Below are 17638 nucleotides of genomic sequence, written 5' to 3'. Positions count from 1 at the left end.
AACATTTAAAGAGTTAAGACAAACTGACTACATATTCAAAACACAAACACGAAATCAAAGTGTTTCCTAAATCCCAGTTTCCCTGCCTATCAAAACAGGCTTGATTTGAAATTTTGATTCCAGCGGGTCATCAGGATGGCTGCAGACCTGAACCTCCTGGTGTTGGGTGCTCAGGTGTGTACCAGTTTTCTATATTATAGCAGGTTAGCACAGCTCCGACCACCTGGGTGGTGTTACAGTGGGAGGGAACATACAGCAACAATATTGTAAGAATCCAATGAGGGTGCAGCAGGATGATTGTTCCCTGGGCCCTGCCTCCCAGCGGTCCACTGGGCCTGGTGCACCGGATTTAAAGTCTGTGCGCATATGGGCCACCCCCCCTTAAAGAGGTGCGCCGACCACACGGCAGAGACTTTCTCCGTTGAAGAATCAGCGAAATGAAGAGCAGCGCCAACCCGGCACCATGCGCTCCAGGCTCCCACGGACCGCCTGCCTATTACGACTCATTGCACTCTGCATCATTCTCTCGCACTCTGCAGCTTATTTTGGGTCAGCTGATTTCCTTTTTACTTCTGCCCATCAAATTAATTGCCTGCCTTTTTTGTTTTAAACCTTCGAAAAGATCCTAACAGCAACCTTTACAAACTTCGGCCAAACTACGCACGCGTAATTGTGCACAAACTTTCGCGGTAAATCGTTATTGTGTTGTTCGGAATCTCCACATTTTGCAAACTGCCATTCTAATTTGCTGCAAGAAACCATACCCGTTAGCAGTGGTAATTTAAAATGTATCTCAATCAAAGTGATGCTATTAATTTGGCTAATTTTACGCCTTTTCCTTGATTTGTTGAATTTTTGTTTCTTTTTTGTTTGTTCAGAAAAACTAAAATAACATCACTGCATCGTTTAAATTAGCTGTCAGAGAAATTCCAGGTGGTAAGACAGAGTGAACATTGTAAGTTCTTCAGTGTCGCATATTTTAAGGCAGTGATAGAATAATTATTAGAAGATATTTCACCGAAATAGTGTAGATCTGCACTTAATTTCAAGAGCAGAAAAGCTCTTTTTGTCTCCGACTTACTTACAAGTATTTATTTATTTTTTCTTTCCACTCCAAGGCTGACAGGTCGCGAACCCCTGGTGTTTTTGCCGGGTCCGTTTTCCAATGAACCTCCGACAGGCAAGGCCCACCTGAAGCAGTGCGAGCAGATGACTCTGACCCGGCGGCAGAAGAGACTGTGTCGCAGGGAACCTGGTTTGGCCGAGACGCTGCGGGAGTCGGTGCGCCTCAGCCTCCTGGAGTGTCGGTATCAGTTCAGGAATGAGCGCTGGAACTGCAGTCTGGACGGCCGAGGAAGCCTTCTGAAAAGAGGTAAGTTGTTCATTTAGTCCGTGAACCTTTCAGCACACAGCTGAGCCGTCATCCAAAGCGGCCAGTGTTGGCTTCGAGGCTGAGACCATACAGTTACGCGGTCTCTTTTTTTTTTTTATTTTTTATCCTTATTTACCTCAAGTGAGACAGGTGCATAAGTGCCTGATTTGTTTTTTATGACTTTTACTCACTTCGCATTGCGCTTTACGTAAAAGCATCTTATTAAAATCTTATTAAAGCGTCTCTTAACAAGACACCAGGTTTGGGTGCTAAGCCACATCTGCCTGCAAGCTGATGGTAACATCAGTTTATCTTAAAATCAAGAGAATATCTAAAGTGGTGAGGTGAGGAGTGAATTGTTTATGTTTTGTGATTTATAATCAAGACTACTCATTGTAATCAAGCATGACGTGCTTTCATTATAACTTCTATAAAATATTGACTTTCTGGCGTGGCTCACATTCAAACATACAATTACATATAAAATCATGTTTATTATCACAGCAAATAGCATCATATACATTTTAATTCATTTATTAGTTCTCTTTCTTTAAAAATAAAATGCAAACAAAATAGTTTTTAGACTATTAATTTTTGTTTTCTGTCAGTTGTTGCTGCCTTGTAATCTAAAACTTCAAAGACCTGAATTTATCTACAGGGCTTCACTGATTTTACGACATAGAAAATAGCTTTGGTTGCTCCTAGTTTTAGCTGTGCTGTGTCTGGAAAGATTTGCCAGAGCTGTGGCTGTGTTCTTGTAGTCTCTGTAATACCAAAGCATTCGTGACCGGGACACCAGGTCACACTTCTAAATCATTCCTTTTATTTTGTGTTCCTTAGGATGTTCTGCACAGTCCCTTATGTTAATACAACCTCTGAGAAAAAACGTTTTCAAAAGTTGCCTGCATGGATACTTTTTCCATGTCCTGATACAACCATTGATTAGCTACACTGTGAAAAAAAAAGATTGCCTATGCTAAATCACCATATTGCATTTAGCTTAAGTCTCCTGCAGGTCTGCTGTGCTCAGAAAATGCTTAAGGATCTTCCAGGCTTTATGCATATGGATATCAGTGTGTGGGAGAACATGAACAGGTCAGCATGGAGGTAATGAGGGAGTAGAAAGCCAAGAAATGTGGTGCGGTGGAGAGTGCTCAAGCCCTGTGGTTATTTTTATCTCGGGAAAGCGCCCATTCCCAGAGGAAAAGGGTGGCATGATTACCCACTTTCATCTGGGAAAATCCTTTCTAGTCAAAATAATAATTAATAGGATCAAAATATACCCTGGTGGTGGCTCTGGGTGAAGCAAATAACAGTGCGTAACCCAAAGAAAAGGTCAGAAGAGGAATTATGACACAAGAAAACTTGCAGAATAATGCTGAGGTTGTAGTAAACCATGACAACGTAGTGAGCTCTTTGTAAACATTTTGGCTGAAAGTATTACTCAGCGGTACAAAAGGCATTTTGATAATAAACTATGAATTAATCCTTTAAAATATGAGCGGTTTGGACTTCAAACACGTTTTCTGGTCTTTGCATTCAAAGCTCTGTAAATCCAAGTTATTCCATGATGTATTTTATATCCATCCCAGCACTCAAGGAGACTGCCTTCCTACTGGCAGTGTCCTCTGCGGCGCTGACCCACGCGCTCGCCAAAGCGTGCAGCTCAGGCCGAATGGAGAGGTGCACATGTGACGACTCCCCCGGCATCCAGCATAGAGAAGCCTGGCAGTGGGGGGTCTGCGGAGACAACCTGAAATACAGCACCAAGTTTCTCAAGAAGTTCCTCGGCCAAAAGAGGGTCAGCAAGGACCTGAGGGCTCAGGTCGACGCCCACAACATCAACGTCGGAATTCGAGTGAGTGTGAACAAATAAACCCGAGGGAGTAGAAATATTACCTCAAATGTGCCTCAGCAAAAATTGCCACCTTGTCCCTTTATGGTGAAGTTGCCTCCCAAGCCCAAGGCATTAAAAACATCACCTATACCTGAGCCACGCTTAGGTCAATTAGTTGGGCTGCAATTTTACATTACAATTATACCTCTGACACACTCCATTGCCATCACAGAATTGTAATCCTCACCTGCATATTTTGCACGGTGCCAGCCAGACAAACGCCCCCTTATTTGCTGCCGTCGCTGGCCTTGGTGGATAACACAGAGGCAGAGGGTGAGGCAGCGTAGCAGGGAGACAAGATGGCTGTGGGATCGTTGAAGCCAGGTGTTCTCAGACATGATAAAGCTTGCTGTGCGGGCCTACAGAAAATTAAAGGCCTCACGTCGGAGAGAACGATTATAACCGTGGCCCCTTTTTAATATACGAGCGAGCATTTTTTTCCACTTACTGGATCACTGTGCCCTTCATAAATCTACCTAATGTTCATAACCATCAGTGTGTAGCTCTGAAATAGCAGGCCTCGGGGTCCTACTCCTGTAGCTCACACCTAGATAGAGCCAGAGATGCTGGCGACACAACAGGAACAACTTAGGGCAACTGTCTTATCTCATCTTTGCAGAGTTAAATGTTTTCCTCACTTTACGCCAATATGGCTGAGAAGAGACCACAAGCCGTGTTAACAAAAACATGAAGTGCCCCCCACCCACCTCATCCCTCAGTAATGGTTCTCTGCAGCCCCTGAGGGGGTTCATACCTGCAAAGGGAGGAACTGAGCAGAACTTTTCAACCTAGAGGTACCCTCTGGCTCCGTCCGCATGACCTGTCTCTGGCCCCTGCCAAGACCGCAGCTCTCAGCTTGAGTGATCGCACGCTCATCACTGACCATCAAACTCAGTGAACTATTAACCGAAATCATGGGCACCGTCACAGACTACTGTTACATATATTTTGGCACTTCTTGCACAGAAATTCTTATCAATGTTTTCCATGAGCAGGCATGTCCAAAGAACAGGGTGGAGAGATTCCACTGTCTGCACTGTTTGTCACCTATGCCTCAGGCTCTAGGAGAGAGAGACAGGGGAGAAGCAGACAGAGCTAGTTTCAACACATTGAGCAAAAAAAAAAAAGTGCAAGAGCTGTCCAAATGAGAAATGTGAGGTAAATGAAATATGACATACCAGCAGTCAACCTCAGTCCATTATGTCAAAATTTTTTGACTGAGGTAGGTTAAAGGCACACCATCCGTAGACCGCCACCCCTAATCCTGCAGGAAACAGTCTCACTCTGTCCAGATAGACCTCCCAGATAAGAAGCCAGGTAATGAATCAAGGCAACTGACATCTCTCCACTTTTTTCCCTCCTCCCTTGTGCTTTTTTCTCCCATCTCAGGCAGTGAAGAGTGGACTGAAAACCACCTGCAAGTGTCACGGTGTCTCTGGCTCTTGTGCCGTACGGACTTGCTGGAAGCAGCTGTCTCCTTTCCACGACACTGGACGGCTGCTGAAGTATCGATACGACACCGCGGTACGAGTACTGAGTGTCACCAACGCGGCCACCGGGGAGACGGAGCTTGCGGGCCCACGTCGCCACAGCCAAAGCCTCCGCACTACTGACTTGGTCTACCTGGAAGAGTCCCCCAGCTTCTGCAGACCGTCCCGCTACTCGCCGGGTACAGGTGGCCGATCATGTGCCAAAGACACCAGTTGTCAGAGTCTGTGCTGCGGACGAGGTTACAACACCGCCATGCGCCTCACCAGCCTGTCCTGCCACTGTCAGGTGCGCTGGTGCTGCCATGTGGAGTGTCAGACGTGCGTGAGAGAGGAGGAGGTGTATACCTGCAAGAACGCATAGCAAATCACCAGATAGGAGAAATGCAGACAGTATGCAAAGACTTGTATAAAACAAAAGAATGACGTGGGCGAACTCCCTCAATTCACTAAGGGATCACACATCAGAGCGTATCTTTGCAGAGCTCCACTCTGCCCTGCATGTTATTTGGGGAGGAATATACACTTGTAATGTTCTTATATTGCTGTTTATTTGCTAATCATCAACGATTTGATACGCAGCAGCTTACTGTAGGTGAGGATGTTTTCAAACTGCTCTGCTTTTCTCTCGCTGGATGCACTGAAATGCCACACTTCTGGGACGGAGGGAAACAAGCTCTTAAAACAGGCACTGGACTGGACGCCACCAGCAGTACGACGTCAACCCCCCATCTGCAGGGGATCTCTGACAGTGACTTTGTTGTGTTGTAATTGCATTGGCCCCGTCCACTTGACTATTTATTGTATCCGTCATTGTGTCTGTTGTACTGCTGCTTTATACTTAATCCTTTGTTTTTGTAAATGAGTGTTGCCACTGAGGCTGAAATGGCCTTAAAAGGAATCCACCTGTCTGTCTTCCTGTCTGCTGTGTTACAGTTCATTTCTGATTAAAAAGCACTTAAGCTGCTCTCGCTGCATATGATACAAAGTGTATAATTAATCATAGAAGTTAGAAAAGTGTTAAGGTCTTAACATTTGTTTAAATAGAATCACTGGAAGCTTTGAGGGCTCGTTGATGCCTCTGATGTACATTGTAACTACATGCATCAGCAGGGTTATTGTGCGAAAGACGCAAGCTGGGTTTCAGTTGCTCTTATGGAAATGTCTATGGAAATCTCTACATGTGGCCTGATGTGCACTCAACAGAACAAAGGGAGATACGCGGGGCAATAGTAAAGGAAACACCATAGACTGTCTTGAATGAAAAACACAAAATTTCTGAGTACACCAATCCTCCTCATGTTTTCCCTCTATTTATAAAAGCACACACATTATGCTATGCTTTCAAGTTTAAAACTAACTGAACCATTTGGCCTTCAAAGACCAATTTAGCCACATCTTTGTTCTAAATGCCTTTGAAATGGGCTAATCATGCTCCGTATTTTCCCTAATTGCTAATCAAAGGAAATCACCATGTTTACTCTCTTGTCCTCACATCCAAGACAAGTCTTATGTGTCCATTTGTGCAGACCATGCATGCTGGACCCAAGTGGGGTTTTTTATTGGCCAGTTTATGGTTTGTTTGAGTGATTCTGAGCTGTGTAAATAATATGAATATAACTGATGTCAGGGCTACAGGTGTATGACAATATGGAATTTTCTACCTCACTTCATCTTTTGGCAAATTTCATTAAGATTCAGAACTATCCATTGTTTTAAAGATCATGTTTTAGATTTGTGTACATATATATATCTCCATATTTCAAAAGTAAATGTTTTTTTTAATCTTGCTGCATCATATTCTTATTTAAAATAAATAAGATTAATAAATCGACATGCGTTTGTAAGAGTTATGTGTTGTTTTTTGTTCAGTTGCTGCAGGCGGTCGGCCTCAGCCGTGCCCTCACACATGTGCACACACACACACACACACACACGCAACAGGCTGAAGCGAGTGTAATACACCTGCCTGAAACTCTGCGCCCTGCATCTATCAAGTAAAAACCACTTCCTGTTGGTACTGCCCTGCCCTCCTTTTCATCTGAAAGGACTGTGGTCTCGATGCATCAGCCTCAACCGCCTGTTTACAGGTGTTGTGCCTCTAGCCAGTACACCAACTGTGATGACAATCATAATGATGATGATGACAAAGATGATGACTTAGAAGAATGCTGTCTTAAAAGAGCATTTGACCCCAGATTGGGCTGCCCCAGAATAAAGTTGAGAGCACTTTACGTGCTATTATCTGTGAATCATAACTTTCCACTCATTTGCAGGGCATCAGTGAACTTGGGGCATACAGAGGACTATTGTATGAGGTATTTATAGTGTGTGCTCTGGTGCTTTTGATGTTGCTCTCTAATTACTATGATTGCACATTATTATTCCTTATTAGAACATCAACCAGAGACCCCAAGTATTGCCTTGAATTATAAGACAATTTCAAAATGACTGAGATTTTATGACCTTAAAAATCCCTATCATGGATGTACAGCGTATGGTATTGTTGAAGAAAATTATCTTTTGGTGTTATGAGTATGCTAGCATGCCTTGGGGGGCAAGAATCAGCAAATTTTATGTAACTTTTTAGAAAACTCTCTTAACAAAAGAAACAAATTAGCCACATGTCACTCAGTTTCTGCTACATGAAATGGGGTCAGTTAGTAAAGATAAAATGTTTTCATTGCAGCTCCAGGAAAAAGTTTCTTGAAATCATTCTTCTTCCCGATCGTCAATTATTCTGTGCTTAGGTTACTTTTTGACATTCCTAAAAAGTATTTTCTTCAGTGCTCCAAATTAGGCAGTTTTTAATTTTTCAGATAAACGGATGAATTAAGTGTGCCTTCGTGTGTTGACAGAATTAAAGTTAAATACACCATTGAAATACATTAGATAGGCTGACAATGCTTTTGAGATACATAGTTTTCACCAAACAGGAGCAATAAGTTCTTATCTATCTAATAACAGCATTATATTACCAGTGTAAGCCTCTGCTCATACCCTTCGCTTCAAAATGAAATTCCCCTCATGGACAGTTGAAAACTTCAGTGATACATAAATGCGTCAGCCGTCTTTTTGATCGCTGAGGTCAAACAAGTTCATAACTCGGGACTACTGACTCACTATATTAACTCGTCATATTATAATATTGTGGATCAATATTTAACTTCATTCAGCATGAATGCTGTATTTTTTTTTTTTTTTTAAAAAAAGCCCTGTTCCTCTCAGCAAAGCTGTGGCATATAAGCAGCAAAAGAGAGGAGTGTGTCGCAGGGAGCAGGGTGGACTGGGACTGAGCTATTGAGGGACATGAAGGAAAAAGATGAGGATGGTGGGATGAGAAGAGATAGTTTGTGGCCCCAGGAGGCCTATCCCCTGCTGCTGCTGTTGTTGTTTTATAATGAACTCCTAAAGCCTTCATTTCCCTCACTACCCTGAGTGAAGGGGGTGCAGCGATGGGGGCTGCTGAGTCCATAGCCGGATTCGCACGCACAAGCCCCGAGGGCGGCTGCTTTGAGCAGGGTGGGGGGTGGGACGGAGCAGGGGTGCAGCGTTCAGGCTCCTGTGTATTTGTGTGTGTGTGTGTGTGTGTGCGCATGTTTGAAACAGTCCTGACAGGAGACAGGTGAGGGCAGAAAGATTTTTGCATATGTGTGTGTGTGTGCATACTTGCCATGTGCACACCTGTGGTCACTTCAGAAGGAGTGAGGTGTGAGTGTGTGTTTGTCGTCAGGTTTTCCTGTGCGGGTGTGGGCTACAATCAGCCTGCTGTATGCTGGAGCCGCTGGAGCTTCTCACTGTCACTCCGAGACACTGAATGACATAGACAATGTAGGGTAACGCTGGTGGTAACACTATCTCTTGTGTTTGCATGGGTCTGGTTCAGGTAAAGGTTACCATGCCAGGCTGGGTTGCAGCAGTGCACTATGCTTTGATAGATGAAGATGAATTGGCATACTGGGGCTGGGGCAATTTTTGAGATATGTATTATATTTGTGTTGCTTAGCAAACAGATATTATCCAAAGCAACGTACACAGTTTTCAGGTTTATACATCACTCATTTGTGTATGAACAGTAGATGTTAACTGAAGCATGGAAGACTTGGCGGATACTTTGCTCAAGGACACAAAGCGCAGTCCAATCCTGTAATCGGAACCTTTGAGCCCCAGGTCAAACCTCTACAAGACTTCCGCCTCTGAAGAGATGGTGCGTAGATAGCATCAGCGCTAGGCCTAAACCCCACACTCCGACAGGGCACAGAGAGAAAATTAAAGAAGAGGATGAGAGGGGCAATGGATTTGATGCAGGAAAAAGAGGGAGACAGAGAGTTGTGAATACGGCATGGGGTAGGAATTTGGAATGTGAAATGACTAATGCAGTTGCTCAACCCACAACAAGAACACGCACCGCCTAGAGCTATGACAAGGCTGAGTGCATACCTCTATGGGGGGGCCTAACTCAGAGGCTGGGAGGACTGGGATGGTGGCTGAGTTCTTCATCATGGGTGATGAGACGTATAGGTGTAAGAGAAGATGTATACATGTGTGATGGTCAATTGAGCAGGCAGCAGGGTTGAAACTATTCACCTGACAGAGGGGAGAAAAGATTCATGTGGGGCAGAACTTTATTATGGTATGAACAGTAACAAAATAAAATGTAATATACAACGTTTGGGCAGACATTGTCTTAGAAGTAAGCAAGCTGAGCCTCCTCACCTTCCGTTCTAGTGCTGAAATGATTAATCAAATAGCCAGTCGGCAGCTATTTTGATAATTGATTTTTTTGAAAGAGAAATGCCCCAAATTCCTTAGTTGTTTTGTTTCTCAAAAAAATATCTGAAAATATGAATAGCCTATTTGCTGGATTTCTCTGTCTTCTATGATATTTAGTGAAATATTGGGTTTTGGAATTTGGTCCTGACTGAAATATCTCAACATGCTTCAGGATGTGGACAGCAGCAAGACAAAGCGTTAACAGGCCTACAGAAGATAGGGCAGCATACTGCACATTCAAGGTGTTTGAATTTATTTCACACAGCAAAGATCTACGGGTGGGTATCCCCTCGACCAGTCCACTGGGAAACTCCTGGGGGAGGCAGTTCTCATGCTGCCCCACACAAACACCTGCAGCACCAGCAGCAGGGCTTACAGCTTACATTGCAGCCACCGTGATAGGACATGATAAGACCTCATGCACCTTCATAACTGACTCCCCGAGCTCGATATATGGCACTCCTCTGCCTTTCTCTCAGCTGCACACACACACACACACTGACCTCCATTACAACCATAACAAAACTTTCCCAGATCAACAATGTACAATAGAGGAAAACACAGATAAATAGTGGAGCGATGTGTTCTCTCAAACAGCAACATCTCTAAACAAAAAAAAAAAAAAAAAAGTCTGGAATGTCGTCTGTGTTTATTTGCAAAAAATTTTCAGCTACACAATTATACAGTCTGTTGGCTTTATTTCCTGAAGTGCTCTTACTTACTAAATCATCACTGTCACTAAAGGATTCAGATGCACAATAATGTGCCTTCAAAATCTATTATCTTTTGAGCTCTGCAAACTGCATGCTGTGGCTAACTGACGTGACTGTGGGTAGGAGGCTGTCAGGCAGGGGAAGCCCGGTGCAGGATTCCATGCCATGTTGCTTTTTTCATGTTGTGTTCAACATCCTGGCTAAGCCATGATCCAACCACGGGGGTGGACAGCATCTCTCAACCTGAGAGGTCTGGCTGTCACAGGTGGTATGGCCACAGGGCTGCGTGTGTGTCTGAGTGTCTGACAGCTGTATGATCACTCGATGCTCTTTGAGGTCAGACAAAATAAAGCAGGGAGGAAGAGCAAGAGCGGGAAACAGTGAGACTGATCACCTTCTCTCACTGGGAAAGGTAGCGGTTTCTCCACTCCAGAGAGAGAAACAAATAAAGTGAAAAGAACCTTCAGGGATTTAGAAACGTTTAATTTTAGGCACAGGTTCACTGAATGGGGGACATTAAGGGAATTTGTAATGTGTCAAGAGACAAATCCAGTGACCTGGTTCTTGGCAATAATTAAGTTAAGTTTATTAAGAATCAGAATCAGAAAACCTTTTATTGCCATTGTCTGTCTTTGTGGGCATTTTGCATCTTTTCATGGCCATTTTGCATCCTTTGTAGTTGTTTTGTACCTCTTTGTGGTCATCTTGAGTGTCTGTTTTGCATCTCTTTGCCTGATTGATTGACTTTGAAACAAAAAACATTATATGAAAAAAAAAAACTTCATACAAAGTTTCTGATACCAAGAGGCCAACTACTCATCACCTTCTTACCTCGCTGCAGTGGGGTTGGGGGGGGGGGGGGCTGTGTCAACCCTAGCTCAGACTCTGGAACCTTTTCCCACCAGAACCCCGTGAGACAACAGGAGCTTATGAGTTTCTCCTGTCATCTCTGACAGGCCCTCATTTGCTTTCGTTCAGCGTCTCATCAGGGCTTCAAAGACGAATGGATCATCTCCCTCGGGGGAGTGAGAAGATCAGCGTGCCTCCAAAAAATGACTGGTATCCAAAAATTTCTGACCCAAGGCGATTTTGCTCCTCATAATTGGCTTCTTCATTCTGTCTCTCTTGGGCAATCTTCAGAGAGTTATGGTGTATTATATTGCCTGGAAAACATCATCACGTGTGATGTATAAAAATGAGTCAATAACATGTCATTTTCTCTTGATGAACAAAACAGTGTTAGTGTGGGTGGTAATCATGGAAAACACAGAGTGCTTTCTCCCTCTATTAAAAAATAATTCTGCTTCCATGTTGTCTAACTGGGATGGGGAGACTGATCCTGTGCTAGATTTCCTTTGATTCCACTGAGTCCCCAAAGAGGCAAAGGCCTGTCCATCCTGACCATCCTGGCTTGGAGGAGAGCGCATAGGGACCCTGGCAAAAAGGTCTGGGAAGTGGTTTTAATGTTGACAACAACATTGCTGCATCCCTAGCTGCATTCTCTGGTGCGCCTGTTGTGTGGGGCAGCGGGGCAATTTTAATTTCGGAGCGAAGTGAGGGTTCTGCCTCTTGCTTAGGTCCACTTTGCACACTCTCCGCCGCCAGAGCAATAATTCATGAGTCAATAACAAAAATCTTCAAAAATGCTGTATCTCACAATCCTGGATGCAAAACCAAATATCTCACTTTACAACAATTTTCCTGATAACGAACAAGCACACAAACAAACAAATGGAACGTAAGCAGCCTTGGCAGTGACATTCGTACTTCAAACTATGTGTAATCGCCTGAGATGTCTCGGGCAGTCAGAGTGGCGTGATCATGCTCCACACCTGGATCCTGGTTTCCAGTTTGTGCCCGTGGTGCTCAGGTGTGGAGGAACACCGGTAAGCTCATCTCATCCTTTCCTCAGGGCTGAAAGATAAAGGACAGACAGAGAGAACCCTATGACCTTGAGAGAGAGAGAGAGAGAGAGAGAGAGAGAGAGAAAGAGAGAGAGAGAGAGAGAGAGAGAGAGAGAGAGAAAGAGAGAGAGAGAGAGCTAAATGTGCCTCATGTACTGTTTAAAATGGTTTGAGGGGGGGTTTATTTCTCCCATCTTCTTCTCTATTCTGAGCAACAGGTTTGAGCTGTGCACATTCAACCACTGCCCTGGGGATGTGTTATGACAACCAAAAACGGGTGAACAGCAAGAGCAAGAAGTGGCATGATCAGATCTCAAGGTGTCTGACATGTGGGGGTGGGTGAAAAGGACCTCTGTTGAGAAGTATCTAGCCTGAAGATACAACCATCAACTCAAGTACCATCAGGCAGCCACGGAAAACTGTCTGGGCCGATTTCTCATTGTTGTGCTGAATGAGGTAAACAAACACAGCTATCACTGGCAAACGGGAGCTTGGAACAGCTCACTGCACTAATTAGGCCAAAGGATGCTTGAATTTTCTTCACTTGCTTCTGGTCTCTCTGATCCTTATCCTTGCCAGTTTAGTAGATAGCACGGTGATGGAGATGTGGTTTTGTTACGGTGCCAGGCAGCGCCCCAGGATGATTTTCCTGCCACTAAATCACCAAGAAACTATTGTGAAATGTTCACAGCTTGTTCTGGGAAATAAAATCAAACCACTTTCACACAGTACTCCGTGACAAAGTCAATCCACGATGAGAAACTTAACAACTTGTCTCCTTCCTCAGGCATTCACTCTACAATGACTTGTAATCTCATCACTACGAAAAGTTTGATATCATAAGTTTTGGTTCTGCAACCGCAGGCAAGAAAAAGCCTCTGGATGGACAGACAGGAATATTCTGACACCTATCTGTGGAAGAAGAGGATAGACTAATTAGACTGAATCAGGGTGAGCTGACAAAAGCTACCCTCAGGACATGTTTCACAGAGCCTTTCCTCACACATGTCTACATGTCAACAGATTATGTTCTCAGAGCTCGTCCTGGAAACGATCTCACATCTGTCAGCTATTACGTTTAAGACAATATCAAATACAATAGAAGATAGCCTATGGTCAAGATTTAAATTTTGGAAGTTTACCATAAAATCAATGACCTGTACTGAAAGGTTCACTTGTCAATCAGTGAACCACCATACAGCATTCAGTGTCTGCATGACTTTCAGTGCTAACATCTGGTGTCCTGTTTCATCATAGGTATCACAGCATTTTGGATTTGAAACTAAGAATTCATAAAGGTAAACAGTCAATGTAACTGAAATTAGACTTCTCTGACTCCTATCTCTAAAAGAGGTGCTTCTTCTGCATTTTGTGAAAGCCAAGGATGGTTAATTGTTGTTAAAAATATATATCTCATACGATGTAGATCGTGTAATCAAAATAGGGTACGAATACTATAACGATGGGTAATAAATCTTATAATTGTCTTTACTCCTCATAAAAACAATACAGAAACAGTCGTAGGCAGGGATCTGAGACTACATTGTCAGTATAGAATAACGGACCAGAGTGAGCACTCTTCATTTTTCCCTCTCTCTGGTGACGCTATAGAGCTTCCGCTTTCCTATTTCCGTACACAAACACTCGGCTGATGACGTGTACACTCCACTACTGTTAGCTAGCTAGCTAACTTAGACACCTGTCAGAATCAAGCCGTTATCAATTAAGCAGCGCTACAAGGTACAGGGAAACAAAGAATTTCAACAGATCACAGAAGATGGAGACGCTTTACCATCAGACAAACAAGTGAGTGTGTCTGTCTCTTCTGGGAACTGCTCAGCTAACGTTAGCTAACGAGTGAAACTAGCTAATCACCGGTGATTTAACTTCAGCTGTAACTGTAGATAAACTAATACCAGCATAGTAACGTTGTTGGCCATTTAAATCTCCACACGGTAGTTCGTTGATGTTTGTAAATGTTGAACAGTCAGGTTTGTGATGTTCAGTATCATCTGTTGGTTCCCTTCAACTACCGTTATGTTTGGCTTCTATCAGGCAAATCCAGGAGGTGCAGTCTCTCATGGGCAATCTGGAGAAAACGGATCGTCAGTCGGTACACTGTGAGTAGTGATCCGTGCATAATAGGCGTCACATTTTCAGCTCACCCACTGCTCTGTATGTACGTATTGTTCATGGCTCTAAATTTAAGTGTTGATGGCACCAGTTCCAGTCCAGTCCAGTACCTTAATTCTTATTCAGTTCAGTACACATTCTTTGTTATGGCTGCTCTGATACAATGACATGAGGAGTGTGGGTGGGGGGGGGGGGTCGGGGTCTCTCCCTGGTTCATGTTTTCTGTGGTTGGTGCCTGCCCAATCAGTTCTGAGCCAGGCTGGTGCCAGGACAGGAAAGAAAAGGGTGTGTGCAGTGACAGAAGCTGGGAGGGCTTCTTCTTGATAATGGTGGGAGCCAGGCAGTAGACAACCCCCACCCCCCAAATTATGACATCAACTTGCAGTTTAACTCAGAGGAGGATATAGCATGCTACGCCTGTATGCTTACTTGTGAGACAGAGTCATTGCACTGACAACTACTCTTGCCTGGAATAAACAAGCACCCAGCAACATGAAAACTGAATGAGGTCCAAAAAGTAGTTAAGTAACAAACAAGCTATTTCCAGGCTAATGTTTTACCTGTTCTTTTGGAATAGATCCAGGGAAGTCTGATGTAATGTTTTCCTTCTTGTGATTATACAAAAGGAATCATCTATTATGTGTTTTCTCTCATTCATTTTTGGTTTTTCATTTTTCTCATTTTTCAAGTGTTAGAGAATGAACTGCAAGCTAGAACCGACCAGATCTTCAATCATTTAGAACGCCTTGAAATCCTGGCCAGCAAGGAACCACCAAACCGCCGCCAGAACGCCAAATTGTGAGTGTGGATTCAGTAAATTGATGGTGACCCTAAAGCCCCAGAGCTGGCTGGATGAACCATATCTTATAAAAGCATGAGGAGGGTGTAGAAGATGAGACAGGCAGCCATGTCCTGCCCTGTGGCAATGTGGCTCTATGAAAACATTTCCTCAGAAGCCCCGTCATCACCAGCATTCCTGCTGCATTGGGCAAAGATTCATTTCTGAGCTGGGTAAACAGGCCTTAGGGGACACAGTACACCCATCCCACAGCACCCCTCTGATCTTAGTAGAGCTCTAGTGGGGCCTGAGTGAAACTAAAAAGAGAGGGAGACTGCGAGAGACTTGGTTCATTCCAGCTGCATGAGATCTGAGGGAAAAGAACTATTCCCCTCCACCAGAACAATTATGAATAATTTAAAACATTGTATAAGATGAGTTACAATGGTGTTTTCTTATAATATATATCAAAGAGGTGAATGAATATCTGTTAAAACAGAAAATACTTTCATTGCATGGAGAGCTTTTTGTCCACTTTATAACCAACTTCAATCAATTCATTGTATTCTTTGCTTTCCCTAAGGCGAGTTGACCAGCTTAAGTATGATGTCCAACACCTCCGGTCCGCGTTGCAAAATTTCCAGCACCGACGCTACGCCAGAGAGGCCCAGGAGAGAGAGAGAGAGGAACTCATGAGCCGTACGTTCACAACCAACGTAAGTCAAATGCACTGTTGCTGCCAAGCTCAGGTGGGAGCCGATGAAGTTGGGAATGAATACAACATTCAGAGGTCAAAGCGCTGGGTTGGTGTGACAGAATGTAATAGAAATTAAAAAGTGTTTTTTCTTGATCAATAGGATGCAGATACATCCATCCCCATAGATGAGACCCTACAGTTAAACTCCAACTTGCACAATGCGCACAGAGGCATGGATGACCTCCTGGGCAGCGGCAGTAGCATCCTCAATGGTCTGAGAGATCAAAGATCTACACTGAAGGTGTGTGCATTGTATTTACTAAGATCCAGGCAGAACAAATCTCTATCTGTAGCAGATGACCTTCACTTTTTTTATTTATTGGGTTTTCTTGAGAAGGGAACTGGCACAGAAGGGTACATTCCCTGGATAATTACATGTTAAAAATTATGTTCCCTGACCCAGTTTCTGGTGTCCACATTGATCACAATAGTGTTATTGTTAGTGTGTATATGCTCAGTTAAGAGGGTGAGTCTGTGTTTCCAGGGAGGAGATGGTCTTCCTGGTTTTGCTTCAGGCCTCGTCTTATCAGGGTGTGTCTGTTGATCGGCACTCAGAGCCCACTTGTCTAGCCATGAGAAACTTCTGAAGCAGCAGCGCGTCAGTGAGGGTGTTGTCACTGAATGTCTCCCAAAATCTGATGAATTAGTGTGGATAATTGCAATGTTGTCATGTAATGCCTGGTTTTTCCAAAACATTTTGTCTGTGTATGGCTGTGTATAGTACAAAGCAACCTGTATGATCATTACTATCTACATAAGTCTGGCTCTGTTTTGGCTCTCCACAGGGCACCCATAAGAAGATGCTGGACGTGGCCAATATGTTAGGGCTGTCGAACACAGTGATGAGACTGATAGAAAGACGAGCCACCCAGGATAAGTTCATCATGATTGGAGGCATGCTGTTGACCTGCATCTTCATGTTCCTGGTAATCAGATACCTTGGCTGACCACCATCCATCCACAATGACGGTTTTTGATCAGTCGTGGACATTTCTGCAGAGTATCATCCCTCATAATATGAAAAGTGGCAGACCTCAATTTTTAACATAAATAATTTTTATAAATTGTGCCATCTGTTTTCCACCAACTTAATTATTTTGGGAACCTGCAAAATGGCGAGGTTGAGTAAGATCTTAATTACATGCAGTATTTGATTCCAGTCAAAGCTCCCGAGTGTCGCACTTCACTGCCACACATCAATAGTCTCTAGTCTTTTCTTTGTCAAAACCACTCTATAACTCACTCTTGTGACTGTACCCAAATGGCTTTTCAAAAAATGCTTCAAACCAATCTTTATTGTCGACTTGCTTTTGCTTCCATTGAAAAGCTATTTGTTTTGCTCCTAAATCTGTCAGTAATGTGTCATTCTGCTTTGTTCAGCATGGTTCTTAAGAGAGAAGATAGAAAGACTGATGTGGAAATACTCATAATGTTCCATGTTTTATCATAAATGCTCCTTGGACAATATTTTATGTGTAGCTAATGCAATACACAAGAGAGGGAACAACCTGGTTACAAGGATCTGGAAGAAGCAATTATTTTCTAATTGTTATACACTTATCTTGGATTAATGTCTGGATCTAGTCTCACTGTGTGAGTGACTTCATTCTCTTACTAGAATAAAACTTGTTTCATTTTCTTGGTTTCTTCATTAAATGGCTGCTGGTCACAGGAACAAAGTTCAGCTGAAACTGATATCAGTAGATAAGTTTTACAGGAAGAGCCTTCGATTTCACCGCAAGCAGCATTATTGATAGGTAGGTGTGTTAACTCTCCCATTGATTCACTGTTTATGGGTTTTCTGCATTCGTAAGAATTTAAGGC

At 43.4% G+C, this 17638-nt stretch overlaps 2 protein-coding genes across 2 annotated transcripts; both read left to right on the top strand.

The window, feature by feature from the left end:
• The first annotated feature begins 356 nt into the window (after nucleotides 1-356).
• Nucleotides 357-6590, top strand: wnt9b (wingless-type MMTV integration site family, member 9B). The gene is made up of 4 exons (XM_046416359.1): nucleotides 357-549; nucleotides 1119-1372; nucleotides 2965-3230; nucleotides 4659-6590. The coding sequence occupies exons 1-4, from the start codon at nucleotides 464-466 to the stop codon at nucleotides 5118-5120; spliced, it is 1068 nt and encodes a 355-aa protein (XP_046272315.1). The 5' UTR covers nucleotides 357-463; the 3' UTR covers nucleotides 5121-6590.
• A 7177-nt stretch (nucleotides 6591-13767) lies between these two features.
• gosr2 (golgi SNAP receptor complex member 2) lies at nucleotides 13768-17452 on the top strand. Its single transcript, XM_046416401.1, has 6 exons — nucleotides 13768-13952; nucleotides 14202-14266; nucleotides 14969-15077; nucleotides 15641-15773; nucleotides 15915-16055; nucleotides 16600-17452. The coding sequence occupies exons 1-6, from the start codon at nucleotides 13924-13926 to the stop codon at nucleotides 16759-16761; spliced, it is 639 nt and encodes a 212-aa protein (XP_046272357.1). The 5' UTR covers nucleotides 13768-13923; the 3' UTR covers nucleotides 16762-17452.
• The last annotated feature ends 186 nt before the right edge of the window (nucleotides 17453-17638 follow it).

This window comes from Scatophagus argus, chromosome 16 (genome assembly GCF_020382885.2).
Source record: "Scatophagus argus isolate fScaArg1 chromosome 16, fScaArg1.pri, whole genome shotgun sequence".
Taxonomy (NCBI): Eukaryota; Metazoa; Chordata; class Actinopteri; family Scatophagidae; genus Scatophagus; species Scatophagus argus.
Note: the sequence above shows the minus strand (reverse complement) of the source record. Positions and strands in the feature narration are given on the sequence as shown.